Raw genomic sequence first — 14,661 nt, 5'->3', positions numbered from 1 at the left:
TGAACGCCTACAGTGTAGGCAGAAAACATTGATTAGCTCCAAAAAAAGTAGTAGTTGCATACAGTAATACATGCTAAAATATTTACACCTAATAAAATACAATGAAGACACATTGATATCAAAAAAACACTTTGCAAGTAATATTGTGTTGCTAGGTTAAGATGGTTACTATGGAACCCAACTGTTAAGAAAAGCTGTAACGCAGAATTATTTGCACAATATAAAGAAGAAAATAGTCTATGAGAAAAAATGAATATTCTTAAAGAATAACGGTCAACATCCATTGCAAGAAGCTTTGCCAGTACAGTGGTGTGAAAGACTCCATATCCCAGTTATTGATTTTGGAAGGGAGAGTGCTTAAACCTTCCGGTGATTTCTTACTGCTTACCCTAATTGGATGTTACACTTCTGTTAACAATAGATCATCCACGAGCCTCTGTTTGAAAGATCGAACAACCTTTAGCCTACTTTAATTACTCTAGATTCACTAGAAGGTTTACTAGATTTCTAATATAACCTATTAGAGGTCTTTTAAATTTTGAGAGTACAATGGCGCTTTCCACAGATGACGTCACGATCTAGCCGCGCAAGGGCTTCTGGGAATGCAAAGCGGACAAATATATTCCCCGCATGTACTACACTAGCGTTTGCAGCGAGTGCGTTGCTGTGCAGTTTATTGTTCCAAAAAAAAAAAAAACGTGAGCGTGTAAAAAATACAGTTTTAAATTGGAAAAATGCAAATGGAGGCGGTGGTTTTAACGGAGAAAGATGTACCTCGAGCCTTCCTTGTCGGCGATCCCTCTGAATACCGGCTAACAGAACTGAAACGATGGCTCGAATGCCACGGACAGAGTAAGAATGTGACTTGACGAGAGGCAATTGAAAAAGTTCGTGGTTGTATTGCATTGGGTATAAAAGTTAATCCAGGGGTAGACAACGGTAAATGGTATGAGCTGAAAAGGAGGGGGATCAGTAACCAAACGACACCTAAATGAACCCGTTTTCTTCTCATTTGTCCCATTGGTTTCTCTGGTATTTCCCTTGGAGTCCCAGTATTGAAGGTTGTATTTTGCTGGACCAAGAAATGTGTACAAAACGTAAAACTGCTCGGGAAATAGTCCAAATAAAAACTTTGTATTCTTCCTGTCTTTAAAAACAAAACTTGGGTCCATCCTGTTGGTAACTTCAGGTTCACTTCGATCATTTTTCACTGCAGCAGCGTTTCTCATGACCATAGTTTCGATTTTAGCTCCAAGCATGTACTGATCATAAGATGTTTGTGTAGCTTTGTGGTTTGGGCTAGCCGACTTACATTCAGCAGATGCACTCTCAGCCACGGCTTCGCCTGCGTCTTCAAAAATTGTGTTGTCACTTTGTTCTGTGGATTCTGGAAATGATGAGTTTTCTTTGCGAAGCTTTTTTCTCCCACGTTCACGTTGATAATGTGCAGGTTGGTCGCCACGTTGCGCTGGAGCCTAGCTTCCTGTTACCTTTCTGTCGCTTTTGTGTTTCCTCGTTTGTAAGCGTCGCTAATATTGGTTCGTCGTTCTCAGATGTTAGGCATTTTCCACCAAGAAAATGCAGAGAGCAGATATATGTGTTCCTGGTTATTTTCTCCACATTTTGGAAATCAGATTGCCCACATAAAAACTGCCAGCGCTTTGCTTTCTCAGTCTTGAACTTGGCCTGTTCTCTTTCCCACTGCATGGGTCATGTTGTCACTGGTCTTACCAGGCTTTGGAAATGGAATAAAAAACGTCCCCTCCGGTAACCGCTCTGGATATCTGGAGTCCGATTTACATAAACCCCAACAGCAGTGTTTGGTTCCTCCAGTTTTCAGCATTGTTTCAGAGATTAATAGCAAAAATGTCGCTTTTCGTCAGTCGCGGTAGCGTAGAATACACAGAACAACGTGCAGCGTTTGTCCGGGAAGCAGTCCCATGGTGCTCTGCTGCGTGACGTCACAATCTATTTTTAGTAACCCGAGAAAGCGCTATTCCACGTCAAATTGAGTGCCCGACAGCTATCTTGTGAGCCTCACCTATTTTCTAAAATAGTCAGCTCAAGGGAAGTAATTCATGGTAATAAAATCCCTGAAGAAGCCAACAGTTTCTTCCCTTATTTAGCGCACATCGCTGTGTTTAGTAACACTACCTAGTTTTCATTAAGTGCAAACAAGTTCCTGTGCTTGTGAAGAGGTTAAATTTCTGCAAAAGCCAGACCTAAATAGTACTTTTATTATTGTGAATAATGTTTAAATAATACTAAAACAGATCATGTAAACCTTTTTTCTTGAGGTGTGCAATATACTAAGCACGTAAATACTAGTGGTGTATGAAGATGCTCGACACTGGGGGTGGGGGCAAACTCCTGACAGTAAACAACGTTTACATTCTCGCCTCGGCATCTTTTTTGAGGACCAGCTGCCTCCCTTTCCCCTTTTTCTTGGTTCCTACGGCACTGAACACAACGAATTAAGGTTTGTATTCCACAATCCATAGTTAATGCCAGCTTGATTAGGAATACTGACAAAGCATTGCACAGTAGAATTCGCAGCTTGTGTCGGAGGTGGTCATAAGGGCGCTTGACACAGAGTGATATGGTCATATGCACCTTAAACACGTATCCTTGCTGTCATCGAGATGTAAACTTAAGTACCAGTACTTCTTAGCCTTTGGTGGTCATTTCATCTGCACTGTATGGTGAAGGCACTAGACAGACAGGTCTGTCTTGTTCTCCCACGCACGCAAGCACCCATTAATATCTGAATTGTTCCATGTCAGTTTGTAATTTTTGTAAGGAAACGCAGAACAATTTTTTACATCACTGATGGGATAAACCAGGGGTGGGGAACTTTTCTTCTGCCAATGGCCATTTTAATATTTATGACATCTTTCGCGTATTGTACAAAATTATAAACTTATAAAATTATAAAAACTTATAAAATTATAAATTATCCCAGTGTATTTAATAAAGCCACAGTGTGTAAACTCCAAGGATGTTTGGCATTGACTGTACTCCGACTCACTGCAACACAGGTGAAAAGGCTGCAGACATAGTTCATTACCTCTTTCTTTCTCTTTTTTTCTTGAATGCTTCTCGCCATTTAGTCCTTGCTAATTTTCTTCGCCTCTAGCGAAACCTGATCGCTATACGCATTTAAACTGTTGTCGACAGCTTGTTTTATTGTGCAGATGATGTACAGAACAAATTTGTCTTTATGAGCATGGGTAGACCATGCCAAGACTGTCATTTCGTCCCAGATGTCGAAGCACACGGCACAGGCAACCAGCGAGAAAAATACAAGTCTGTGCTATCAGGTACTTGTCTGTGTCCTGTCTAACCCGTAATAGACGGTACTTGTGTGTCCCTCAAATTTTACCTCATTAATAATGATTCATTTAATATAAATTTAACGTTTCCAATCAAATCTTTGTACTCATTTTTTAAAATAAACTCAACCACTTCCTGCTTTGGTTGGTCAAAGTTATTGATTATATTGGCGCAGCAAGCTTCCTAAGGTCTACCCATCAGGAACAGAAACGGATACCAGGAATAGAATAGGTTAGGAGACACCCTTAGTCATTTTTTAAAATAAAAATATAAACTTAATAATAAAATGTTTTTACTACATTTTAATACTTCAGGACGTTGGTTTGATAGGAACAGTTCCTTCAGTCTTTAATATCAGTAAATAAATTCTGATGTTTGATGAGCGGATGCAATAAAAAGAACATTGCTTCATGTGTGACATACCGTTTCTGCGCCTAGCATTATAAACTATTCGATCCACAGAGCATGTCAGCAGTGAGTTTTCCTTTCATTATGAGAAACAATGCTCCATTGTATTACAGAAGTACCATACAGCTGCTTTCACAAATACGGTCCCTTTGCCAATAACAACATTCGGAACTGTCGCCAATGAATCTGATGGCAAGCTCAAATCGAGTTTTGCGAAGACAGTCCGCACGTCAATAATGTACGCACTAATGAGAAATGTAGATATTTGAAAAAAAATGGACAACAAAACTATGTATATTACTGTTTACTTTATGCCGTTATTGTACAAAGCAAAAGAGTGTAATTAAAACGAGAGGAACACGTGTCGCAGTAAATGACGGTGGAGGTGACAAGCGACCTGAATCCTTCTAAAATCGTCAGTGGAAGAAACACAAGATGGAAACTAGAGTCTGCATCGTTATTGCGCTCCTTGGTGTCATCATGGTAAAGTTTAATCATGGTAAGCGTTGCATTTAAAAAAATATATATCTAATCCTTCAGTTTTTAAGTACACTATGTCTCTTTTTTTTATTTTTTAGGACATTTTCGTTCCACTGCTCACGAGTCAAACCACGACAGTAATCACTGTCATTGTGTAAGCCTAGATAATACTTTATTTCGACTCATAAATATTAATTTTAAATTAATATCAGTTAAGAAAAGATAGCTAAGCATGACGATAGATTTCAATGTTTGTAGATAAATTGTTAGCAGATCACGTTCATACGAGTGGGTAGGTGGTTGGAGGTGATGGCAACGATGACAACGACGATGATTTCTTGCAGCGACCAATGAGGCTCCAAACATGTTAATCTCAGAGAAGCAGAAGCCTTTCGACCAACAGCTTCTGTCACAGGAAGAATCAGGTGAGATGTCGGGTGGGGAGAGACGCCACGACGGGGTGTCTGTGAGAAACACCCGAGGCATTGGGGGACGTTGGAGGGGAGACTACGACTCGGACTACTTCTTACCCTACTGAGTGGACAGGCAGTCCGTCATCCTGTGGTGACCACATCAATGGTGACTTAACATAATGCCAGTCGTTTATTATAGGGTGACAACCCTTTAAACTTGGTTATTAACGATTCATTTTTTTTACTGAATTATGAAAATATACTTGCCACTTGATAGACAAAGACAAAGCGAAGTTCCAATAAAGTTTGTTTGCCTATCTGTGCTGGGATTTGTGTGTGTGTGTTTTCACGGGCCAAGTGTTATATATTTTTATAAGTGATTTCATCGGATATCAAAGAACTGCGCTTTACATAACATGTGGCCAGTTAAGATGTTCAAAATGAATAGTTGAAACAGACGAACGGACAAAAAAAAAAACAACAAATCAACCACTTTGTTCAACTGCCTTTCAGACACACAAAGCACTGTAATGTTTAGTCAGAAATGAAGAGTGTGCAAGCATCTGTGATGAGTTTATGCTCACTGTACTTGGGGTGCTCAATTTCTTTCCGATTCTGAGACGATGATTCTAACCACGCTGTCAACATCTTGGAACTCTTCCCGGTAAAGGGAAAAAAACTCAGTGCAAGGGAAGTAACTCTCACCTTGTAGCAGACGACAACAATAGATTGGGCTACGATGTCGGACACTACACTTACCCAATTTTGTATCTGTTCTTCGCCCAAATTTGAAGGGTCCCCTGGGACCCCATTGACGAAAATTGAAGGGGTCCTCCGAATTTTTAATGCGTATTGTAAGTAATTTTATGCGTAAGCAGAAGCCCTGATGCTATGTTTACATTAATAGTTTTAAAACTTTATTTATTTCATAAATTAAAAAAATTCAAAGTGGCAAATGATAACTGTTTCCTACCTTCCGACAGTCATTCTCTCAAACTGAAATGTCCTCTACCTACACGACAAGGTTGAGACTGAATTTAACTTAATGGTCTTAAGGCTATAATTTTCCAGGCCATATCTTCTTATCCTTAATTTAGTCCACTAGAAGTACTGCTGGAGGACGAAAGGAGGAAATTGTTCTAAGGAACTGTATGACTCATCTAATTTGTCTATCATAGTATGTGTATTGTCAGTACATATCGAAATGTACACGAGAAGTTCAGTCATCGGTCTTCGATGGATACACCCATGTGGCTCCATCGTCCTCATCTTACAGGAGATGACATGAATAGAACCACATCTACATGCCAAACAATTCTGTTGAGAACTCAGTTGACAAACCTGAGTACCTTGATTGGATACAACCAGGACGAGAAAAGGAAGTATGGGAAGTTGGAGTAACATGAACAGGTGTGAGCTGGCAGAGACTTGAACGTGGGAATTGTTAGTCTTAATACGAGCAACAGATGATTTTAATTTGATTTTTTCTATTAAAAAAATGTCGGAATGTTGTTAATGAAACTGCTGAACCCGAGCAAAGATCTCGGGTGTACAAACAACTCAACACTAGAGATTGACCATGCGACAGCAAGTGGCACTTCACCTACAAACAGTGACCCGGCTTTGGTAAGACCTCAGACAAATGAGACGACCCCTGCCACAGTTTCCTGGATGAGGTCATGGAAAGGAGTACTTAAGTGGAGGGCAGGGGTTACTATTTATTTAGTTTTAGCGTTTAACAACTTCTGTAACACTCCCTACTCTCTTAAAGAGCACCCACAGATAACACAGGTAAGTCCTACTGTATAGGGTACAAACATATTCTCGCTCCAAGGAACATCTAGTGGGACTAGAATGCTACTGCCTGCACTTGTCATCTTGGCATTTACATCGTCGTTGACAGCCTCACCTCCCAACATCTTGTTCATCGTTGCTGACGACATGGGGTGGGCTGACGTTCAGTGGAGAGACTCCTCCATGTACACCCCGAACCTGCAGCAACTGAAGGCGGAGGGTGTGGAGCTGACAAACGCATATGCACAACCGTCCTGCACACCTTCCAGAGCTGCTTTCCTCACTGGTATCTACCCGTTTCGCATGGGTATCCAAAATTCTGTGTTTGAAGAACTCGAAAACATTTCCGTGCCGTTAGACAAGAGGATGTTGCCGCAGAGTCTGAAGGAGCTCGGTTACACCACTCACATGGTGGGCAAGTGGCACCTGGGCTTCTGTCGCTGGGACATGACACCCACACGACGAGGGTTCGACTCCTTCTATGGCATGTACAACGGCAAAGCCGAATACTTCACCCACACTGGACACTGGAACGGCTACGACCTGGTCTTCAACGACAGACCGGTGTGGTCCGCCAATGGCACCTACTCCACACACCTGTTCACACAGAGAACCATCGACATTCTCAGGACCCACAAGCGATCACAGCCTCTCTTCATCTACCTGTCCTATCAGGCCGTTCATGGCCCACTTGAAGTGCCTGATCACTACGTCAACAATTTCTGCGGTGGCGTCGCCACATCTGAAGACCGGAAGTTGCGATGTGGGATGGGGGCGGCCATGGACGAGGGCATCGGTAACATCACGCGCGTGCTGGAAGAGTTGGGCTACATGGACAACCTGCTCCTCGTCTTCACCTCGGACAACGGCGGGCCTGTGAACACTGGCTCCAGCAACTGGCCGCTCAGGGGGGCCAAGTTGACTCTGTGGGAAGGAGGAACCAAAGTCACAAGTTTCCTACACAGCAAGACTCTTCTGAAGGGCAACACATCCTACAGTGGTCTTGTCCATGCTGTCGACTGGTAAGTGGAGCAGCAAAAACACATTTGTATTTTTTTTTTCTATACGTTTAAGACCCTATGTCTGATAGCTTTTCCCAATTATCTTCCTACTTTTTCCCTACAGTGATGTCCTTTGTGTTGAGTTGTTTGTCAGCTGTGAACAATAAGTTAAAAGGTGCCAGATGACATTACAAGATTTGCTTACAGAAATAAGTTGAAATGATCATAAAATATGAGCAGCAGGCTGCAGAATCCGTTTAGAGCAGGGATGCACAACCTACGGCCCGCGGGCCATATCCGGCCCGCGACGCGGTGCCATCCGGCCCGCGAAACTTCTGCCCACAGTGCAGGAAATCGGCATGTTAGTAATAAAAAAAAGACCTTAAAAAAAACGAAAAAAAGGAAGAAATATTTATCCCTACATAGGGACGTCTCTCAATCTTTTTTTCGATGGACGAACATTTCGATTCAGTGTCCGACTTGATGTCTCTACGATGAGGCCGGACATTCAGAAGTTGGTTTCGGGAAAACAACTTCAAATATCCCACTAATTACTACATAATTAATGGTAAGTACAACTTGTTTCTAATAAAAAATGGTATCTGCTCTATTTTTTTTTCCTTTTTGTATTTTTGCGGCGAAGTGGCCCGCGACACGCATGTCCGAAATGGATATGGCCCGCAGGCCGAAAAAAGGTTGGGCATCACTGGTTTAGAGGAACAAATTCGGACTTCCGTTCCTGACGGTAGTTGCTAATTTTTACAAGAAGAAATAGAGATGGGGAAGAGATTTAATTACCACCTCATCCTGATGGTCAATAACCTGGGTGCAAACACAGGTACCCGACTCTTTTGCGGCTGGCCGGTGCAAAGGGGAACATTCCGAATATAGATGGCCTTGACCTGTGGGAAAGCATCTCCACCAATGGAGTCAGCCCACGGCAGGAGTTTGTCTACGACATCAACGATGACAAACACCGTTCTGCTCTCCGTTACAAAAATTACAAGATGACGTGGAACAAACCAGGCCACCCAGGTATTGATTACTCCCTCTGCGTTTCTGTGTGTTTGTGTTTGTGTGTGAGAGAGAGAGAGAGAAAGAATTCAGGTAAAGAAGATGTCTGAATCTATGTGTTCTTCCCTTTTCTTTTCCCTCTTCTTTCCTCCTAATTGTAGCTATTTGTGTCTTTAGCCTGACATGTTTGTATACATTATGGTTGCTTAAGATGGCTGGTACAACCCTCCACCTGGGGTGGCCCAGCCTCCGGAGTGGAACTACACCACAGAGTACATGCTGTTCGACCTGGACACTGACCCCATGGAGACGACGGACATCAGCTCGCGGTCAGACGTGAAGAAGGTCTACAAGCACATGAAGAGCAAGCTAGACAAGCTCAGACTCACCATGCCTCCACAGCTGCACCCGCCTGAGCTCAAAGAGGGAAATCCAACGAACTGGGGCGGGGCCTGGACACCCGGATGGTGCTGACCATGAGGACTTCCGGTAGTCCCACGCCTGCGCACGAGCAGCGACGAGGCAACAGCGGAAAGGCACGTGAATTGAACTTGATAGATTACCGAAAAAATTAAAGTTCCTCTGAAATGATTTGGCTTCTCAGTGCTGTGATTATGCACACGTGTGTGCGTGCGTGTGTGAGTGTTTTGTTTTTTTTTTCATGGGCCAAGTGTTACACATTTTTATAAGCGATTTCATAGGATGTAAAGAAAACTGCGCTTTACATAACATGTGGCTGGTTAAGATGCTCAGAGTGAATAGTTGAAACAGACGAACGGACAGGAAGACTGATTTTTACTTGAAAATGCACAGAAATTTAGTTGTTACTAATGAGAATCTTTCTTAGCCATTTTAAAAACTTCTTCTTATGAATTCTTTGTTCACGAGATGTGAACGAGCCACTACCATTTCAATCAAAAACATTTTTTTAATCCCTCTCCCCATCCCACTGAAAAAAATCGCCTAAATTTGCTGAGGACAGTAGAAAATTTATTTTAAAGCAGCAATTATAGAGTAGCTAAAATAATCTAATTAGTATGCTCTTTAAGTTTCTTTCCTAACTCGACAAGTTGACAGCTAATGTTCGGCAGTTCAACTCTCTTCTCCTCCCTAGCTCTCTTCCTGTTTTTCTGTCTTTCTCGCTCACATAGGTTCTTTACTGTCAGTTGGTATACAGAAAGAGACATTATATATCTATCAACAAATAATCGTGATCTGTGTATTCTGAAGGTTCGAGTGTCTCCTACCATGAAGGGATGGGCACTCGTATCTCTGTCCTATTTTTGAAAATATTCCCTTTTTTTATCATATTGTGTTTACATTTCACAGATACATCATAAATATTATACAATTTATATTTCCGAATATAAACAATGTCAATACATTATTTCAATATTTTATTAGAAAAAGATATAGAATTGAAAAACGTACTTGAACGAAATAGTTTTTAAAAATTTATTTATTTCATAAATTAAAAAAAAATTCAAACTGGCAAATGATAACTGTTTTCTACCTTCCGACAGTCATTCTCCCAAACTGAAATGTCCTGTACCTACACAACAAGGTCGAGACCGAATTTAACTTAATGGTTTTAAGGATATAATTTTTTCAGGCTATATTTTCTTATCCTTAATTTAGTTCACTAGAAGTACTGCTGGAGGACGAAAGGAGGAGATAATTATAAGAAACTGTATAACTCTAATTTGCTTATCATAGTATGTGTATTGTCAGTACATATCGAAATGTACACGAGAAGTACAGTCATCGGTCTTTGATCGATACACACGTGTTGCGCAATCGTCCATGATGTTACAGGATATGACATGAATAGAACCACATCTACATGCCAAACAATGCTGTTGAGAGCTCAATTGACAAACTTGAGTACCTTGATTGCATACAAACAGGACGAGAACTGAAAGTATGAGTAGTTGGAGTAACATGAACAGGTGTGAGGCTTAGAGGTGGGAATGTGTAGTCCTAATACGAGCAACAGATGATTTTAATTTGATTTTTCTATTTAAAAATGTCGAAATGTTGTCAATGAAACTGCTGAACCGAGCAAAGATATCTGGTGTGCAAACAATTCAACTCTAGGGATTGACCATGCGACAGCTAGTGGCATTTCACCTACAAACCCAGCTTTGGAGGAATATCCTTCTTAAACATATGAAAGATAGGGAAAAGATTGAGGGAGAGAGAAAGATAAAGAGAGAGATATATAATTAATCTCAAAAGATGGGATGTTGCTCAAGGAACTCAAGCTGATGAGTCAAGTGTCAGGGAGGCAGGAGTACTGTGGAGGGGAGGGGCTCCTATTTATTCAGCTGTCGCGTTTAACAACTTATATAACACTCCCTCATCTCTTACACAGGTAACACAGGTAAGTCCTACTGTATGAAGGTAAGTCTGTTTGTTACGCCCATTGTTACAGTGATTGTTGCAGAGAAAAAGTTCTACTATAGTCATACCTTAGCTATAGGTTACTTTTTCCCTTTTGAATACAGAAAATATGACAAAACATAATAATTTGATAAAATGATAACTAAAATTCATAGAGACACAGGTTTTGCCGATACGCAGGAGGGTGAAGTTCAAACGGTATTTATTTCTCCTTTCATGACGAGCGATAAGTTTCTGAAAGCAAGAATGCGTCCTGAGTATAGCTGGGTGATAAATTCTTATTATTATAGACAATCAGAAAAGATGTTATTAAATAACATTCTCCTCGTGCATGGTATGTGTTTTTTCCACTGATGACTATAGGGTACACAAATATTCTCGCTCCAGGGAACAACTAGTGGGACTAGAATGCTACTGTCTGCGCTTTTCATCTTGGCATTTACATCGTCGTTGACAGCCTCACCTCCCAACATCTTGTTCATCGTCGCTGACGACATGGGGTGGGCTGACGTTCAGTGGAGAGACTCCTCCATGTACACCCCGAACCTGCAGCAACTGAAGGATGAGGGGGTGGAGCTGACAAACTCATATGCACAATCGTCCTGCACACCTTCCAGAGCTGCTTTCCTCACTGGTATCTACCCGTTTCGCATGGGTATCCAAAATTCTGTGTTTGAAGAAGTCGAAAACATCTCTGTGCCGCTAGACAAGAAAATGTTGCCGCAGAGTCTGAAGGAGCTCGGTTACAACACTCACATGGTGGGCAAGTGGCATCTGGGCTTCTGTCGATGGGACATGACACCCACACGACGAGGGTTTGACTCCTACTACGGCATGTACACAGGTATCGCCGACTACTTCACCCACATTGGGCACTGGAACGGCTACGACCTGGTCTTCAACGACAGACCGGTGTGGTCCGCCAATGGCACCTACTCCACACACCTGTACACACAGAGAACCATCGACATCCTTAGGACCCATAACCGCTCACAGCCTCTATTCATCTACCTGGCTTATCAGGCCGTGCATGGCCCACTTGAAGTGCCTGAGCTCTACGTCAACAATTTCTGCGCTGACGTCACTGCGTCTGAAGACCGGAAGACGCGTTGTGGGATGGGAGCGGCCATGGACGAGGGCATCGGTAACATCACGCGCGTGCTGGAAGAGCTGGGCTACATGGACAACCTGCTCATCTTCTTCACCTCGGACAACGGCGGGCCAGTACACACTGGCTCCAGCAACTGGCCGCTGAGGGGGAGCAAAAAGACTCTGTGGGAAGGAGGAACCAAAGTCTTGAGTTTCCTCTACAGCAAGACACTGCTGAGGGGCAACACATCCTACGATGGTCTTGTCCATGCTGTCGACTGGTACATTCTGCGTTTTGTTAGAAAATGATTCAACAATTTTTCAGTTTTATAGAAGTCTTTTTAATATCTTTTCATATAAGCTATTTTATTTTTGGAGTACTAGTGCAGCAGCAAAAATAATTTACGTTTAAACCACTATGTTTGATCGTTATCGTCCCCACTCCCTATTATCTTTCTACTTTTTTCCCCTATAGTCATGTTTTTTTGTGCTGAGTTGTTTGTCGGTTGTGAACAATACGTTAAAAGGTGCCAGATGACATTACAAGATTTGCTTACAGAAATAAGTTGAAATGATCATAAAATATGAGCAGCAGAAGAAATAGAGAGGGGGGAAGGGATTTAATTACCACCTCATCCTGATGGTCAATAACCTGGGCACAAACACAGGTACCCGACTCTTGTAGGCCTGGCCGGTGCAGACGGGACCATTCCGAATATAGATGGCCTTGACATTTGGGACAGCATCTCCACCAATGGAGTCAGCCCACGACAGGAGTTTGTCTACGACATCAACGATGACAAAAACTGTTCTGCTCTCCGTTACAAAAATTATAAGATGACGTGGAACAAACCAGGCCACCCAGGTATTGATTACTCCCTCTGCGTTTCTGTGTGTGTTTGTGTGGGTGTGTGTGTGTGAGAGAGAGAGAGAGAGAGAAAGAGAGAGAGAAAGAGAGAGAAAAAGAGAGAGAGCATTCAGGTAACGAAGATAGAGAGGTTTCATTGCGATCTGCCCTTTTCTTGTCCCTCTTCTTTCCTTCTAATTGTAGCTGTTTGTGTCGTTGGCCTGACATGTTTGTATACATGATGGTTGCTTAAGATGGCTGGTACAACCCTCCACCTGGGGTGGCCCAGCCTCCGGAGTGGAACTACACCACAGAGTACATGCTGTTCGACCTTGACACTGATCCCATGGAGACGACGGACATCAGCTCGCGGCGACACGTGAAGAAGGTCTACAAGTACATGAAGGGCAAGCTGGACAGCCTCAGACTCACCATGCCTCCATCGCTGCACCCTTCCTTGCTCAACAAGGGAAATCCACAGAACTGGGGTGGGGCCTGGACACCTGGATGGTGCTGACCATGAGGACTTCCGGCAGTCCCGCGCCTGCGCACGAGCAGCGACGAGGCAACGGCGGAAACTCATATCTTTGGAACTTGATAGCCTACTGAAAAAAATAAAGTTCCACTGAAATGTTTTGGCTTGGCTGTGCTGTGATTATGCACGTGTGTGTGTGTGTGTGTGTGAGTGATATTATGCACGTTTGTGTGTGTTTGCGTGTTTGTAGTGTTGCATGGGCCAAGTGTTACATAAGCATTTATAAACCTATAATCATGTAACTTCCATCATCTTAATAATCAAACTTCTTTAAATGAGACGAGCGTTTAACTGATCACCGGTTAAGAAACTTGGGTTGACGAAACTGAAATACTGAGAAATAATGAGTAGAAATAATTAGAAAAGAATATCTTGCACACAAAAACACCAGGTTTTGTAACAATTACAGTAAGTCGTCAGTTTTGTCTGAATACACAGATGTATGCATTCATTAACTCATTCATATGTTCCATGTACCAAATACACACACACACACACAGGGTGGGGAGGTTAAAAAAACAGAGAGATATAAGAAAGAAACAGAGAGGAAGAGAGAGAGAGAGAAAGAAAGAGACTGAGGAAAAATGGAGAGATAGAGAGATGGAAATAAATGAGATGTTGGTTCCTGCATACAGTGGCGCTGATAGTTAGTTTCCGGTGAAGACATATTTCTTTCATTTTCTTAATTACTTTGCAGGACCGAGACCTTACAAAGAAACTAACTTGATAGGGAAAACAAAACTTGTCAACAAATCTTACTAAAAAGATAATGTCAATGTTGGTTTAAAACTGAAATACAGGTATTTTGCGTGCTAACTTAACCTAAATTTCACTTAATATTTACTCTCAATTTGCTCATGCCATGACAATAGATCGGAGGTTCAATGAACCCTGTTTCAAGCATTTAGGGCTAGAACTTCGTCTGTCTCAACTCACTGACCTCTTGGATGGACCCTCAGTTCCGGCAAACAGGATGTTCACTGACAGTTTGGGAATTAATGCCCGGGGTACTTGACAGCCATTACCTCGCACGTTCTTATCTCCGTTGTACCCGTTAACCCATCTCCAGATACCCATTTATTTACTTAAAGGTGAAAAATTCTGGAAAGAAGAAAAGAATGGTTCGATTCATGAGAAGAGGGGATGATGGTAGCGCCAGTCATTACCACTAGGTAGGTGGCATCCCCAGGATTCAATCATTTTTTCCCGCAATGCCTGCCCACAGGTTAAAAGCAACAGAAACTAAACAGGGGCTGTCTTCCCCTCCTTAGCTCTCTCCTGCGTCTCGTTCTCATAAGATACTCTCTCACATTATGTTGTTGTCAATGTTTGAGGCTTCAAAGT

General features: G+C 42.2%; 1 protein-coding gene, 1 long non-coding RNA gene and 1 pseudogene across 2 annotated transcripts; all 3 read left to right on the top strand.

The window, feature by feature from the left end:
- The first annotated feature begins 3,260 nt into the window (after positions 1-3,260).
- On the top strand, positions 3,261-5,153 carry LOC112568798. The gene is made up of 3 exons (XR_003100185.1): positions 3,261-3,320; positions 4,112-4,240; positions 4,566-5,153. It is a non-coding gene; the product is annotated as an uncharacterized LOC112568798 (long non-coding RNA).
- An 873-nt stretch (positions 5,154-6,026) lies between these two features.
- LOC112568653 (arylsulfatase J-like) lies at positions 6,027-9,018 on the top strand. The gene is made up of 3 exons (XM_025246062.1): positions 6,027-7,450; positions 8,268-8,464; positions 8,655-9,018. Exons 1-3 carry the CDS (start codon positions 6,489-6,491, stop codon positions 8,915-8,917), a joined length of 1,422 nt encoding a protein of 473 aa, XP_025101847.1. The 5' UTR covers positions 6,027-6,488; the 3' UTR covers positions 8,918-9,018.
- Positions 9,019-11,239: 2,221 nt separating this feature from the next.
- Positions 11,240-12,280, top strand: LOC112568953 (annotated as a pseudogene).
- Positions 12,281-14,661: the final 2,381 nt, after the last annotated feature.

The sequence above is a fragment of the Pomacea canaliculata genome, linkage group LG7 (assembly GCF_003073045.1).
Source record: "Pomacea canaliculata isolate SZHN2017 linkage group LG7, ASM307304v1, whole genome shotgun sequence".
Lineage (NCBI taxonomy): Eukaryota > Metazoa > Mollusca > Gastropoda > Architaenioglossa > Ampullariidae > Pomacea > Pomacea canaliculata.
This window is presented reverse-complemented; position numbering and strand designations above follow the sequence as displayed.

Bases quoted from the DNA above. Each gene is read 5' to 3' on its own strand.
- LOC112568653 (XM_025246062.1), top strand. From the start codon at position 6,489: ATGCTACTGCCTGCACTTGTCATCTTGGCATTTACATCGTCGTTGACA. The intron at 7,451-8,267 runs GTAAGTGGAGCA...GTGCAAACACAG, and splicing joins CTTGTCCATGCTGTCGACTG to GTACCCGACTCTTTTGCGGC. The intron at 8,465-8,654 runs GTATTGATTACT...TGGTTGCTTAAG, and splicing joins GAACAAACCAGGCCACCCAG to ATGGCTGGTACAACCCTCCA.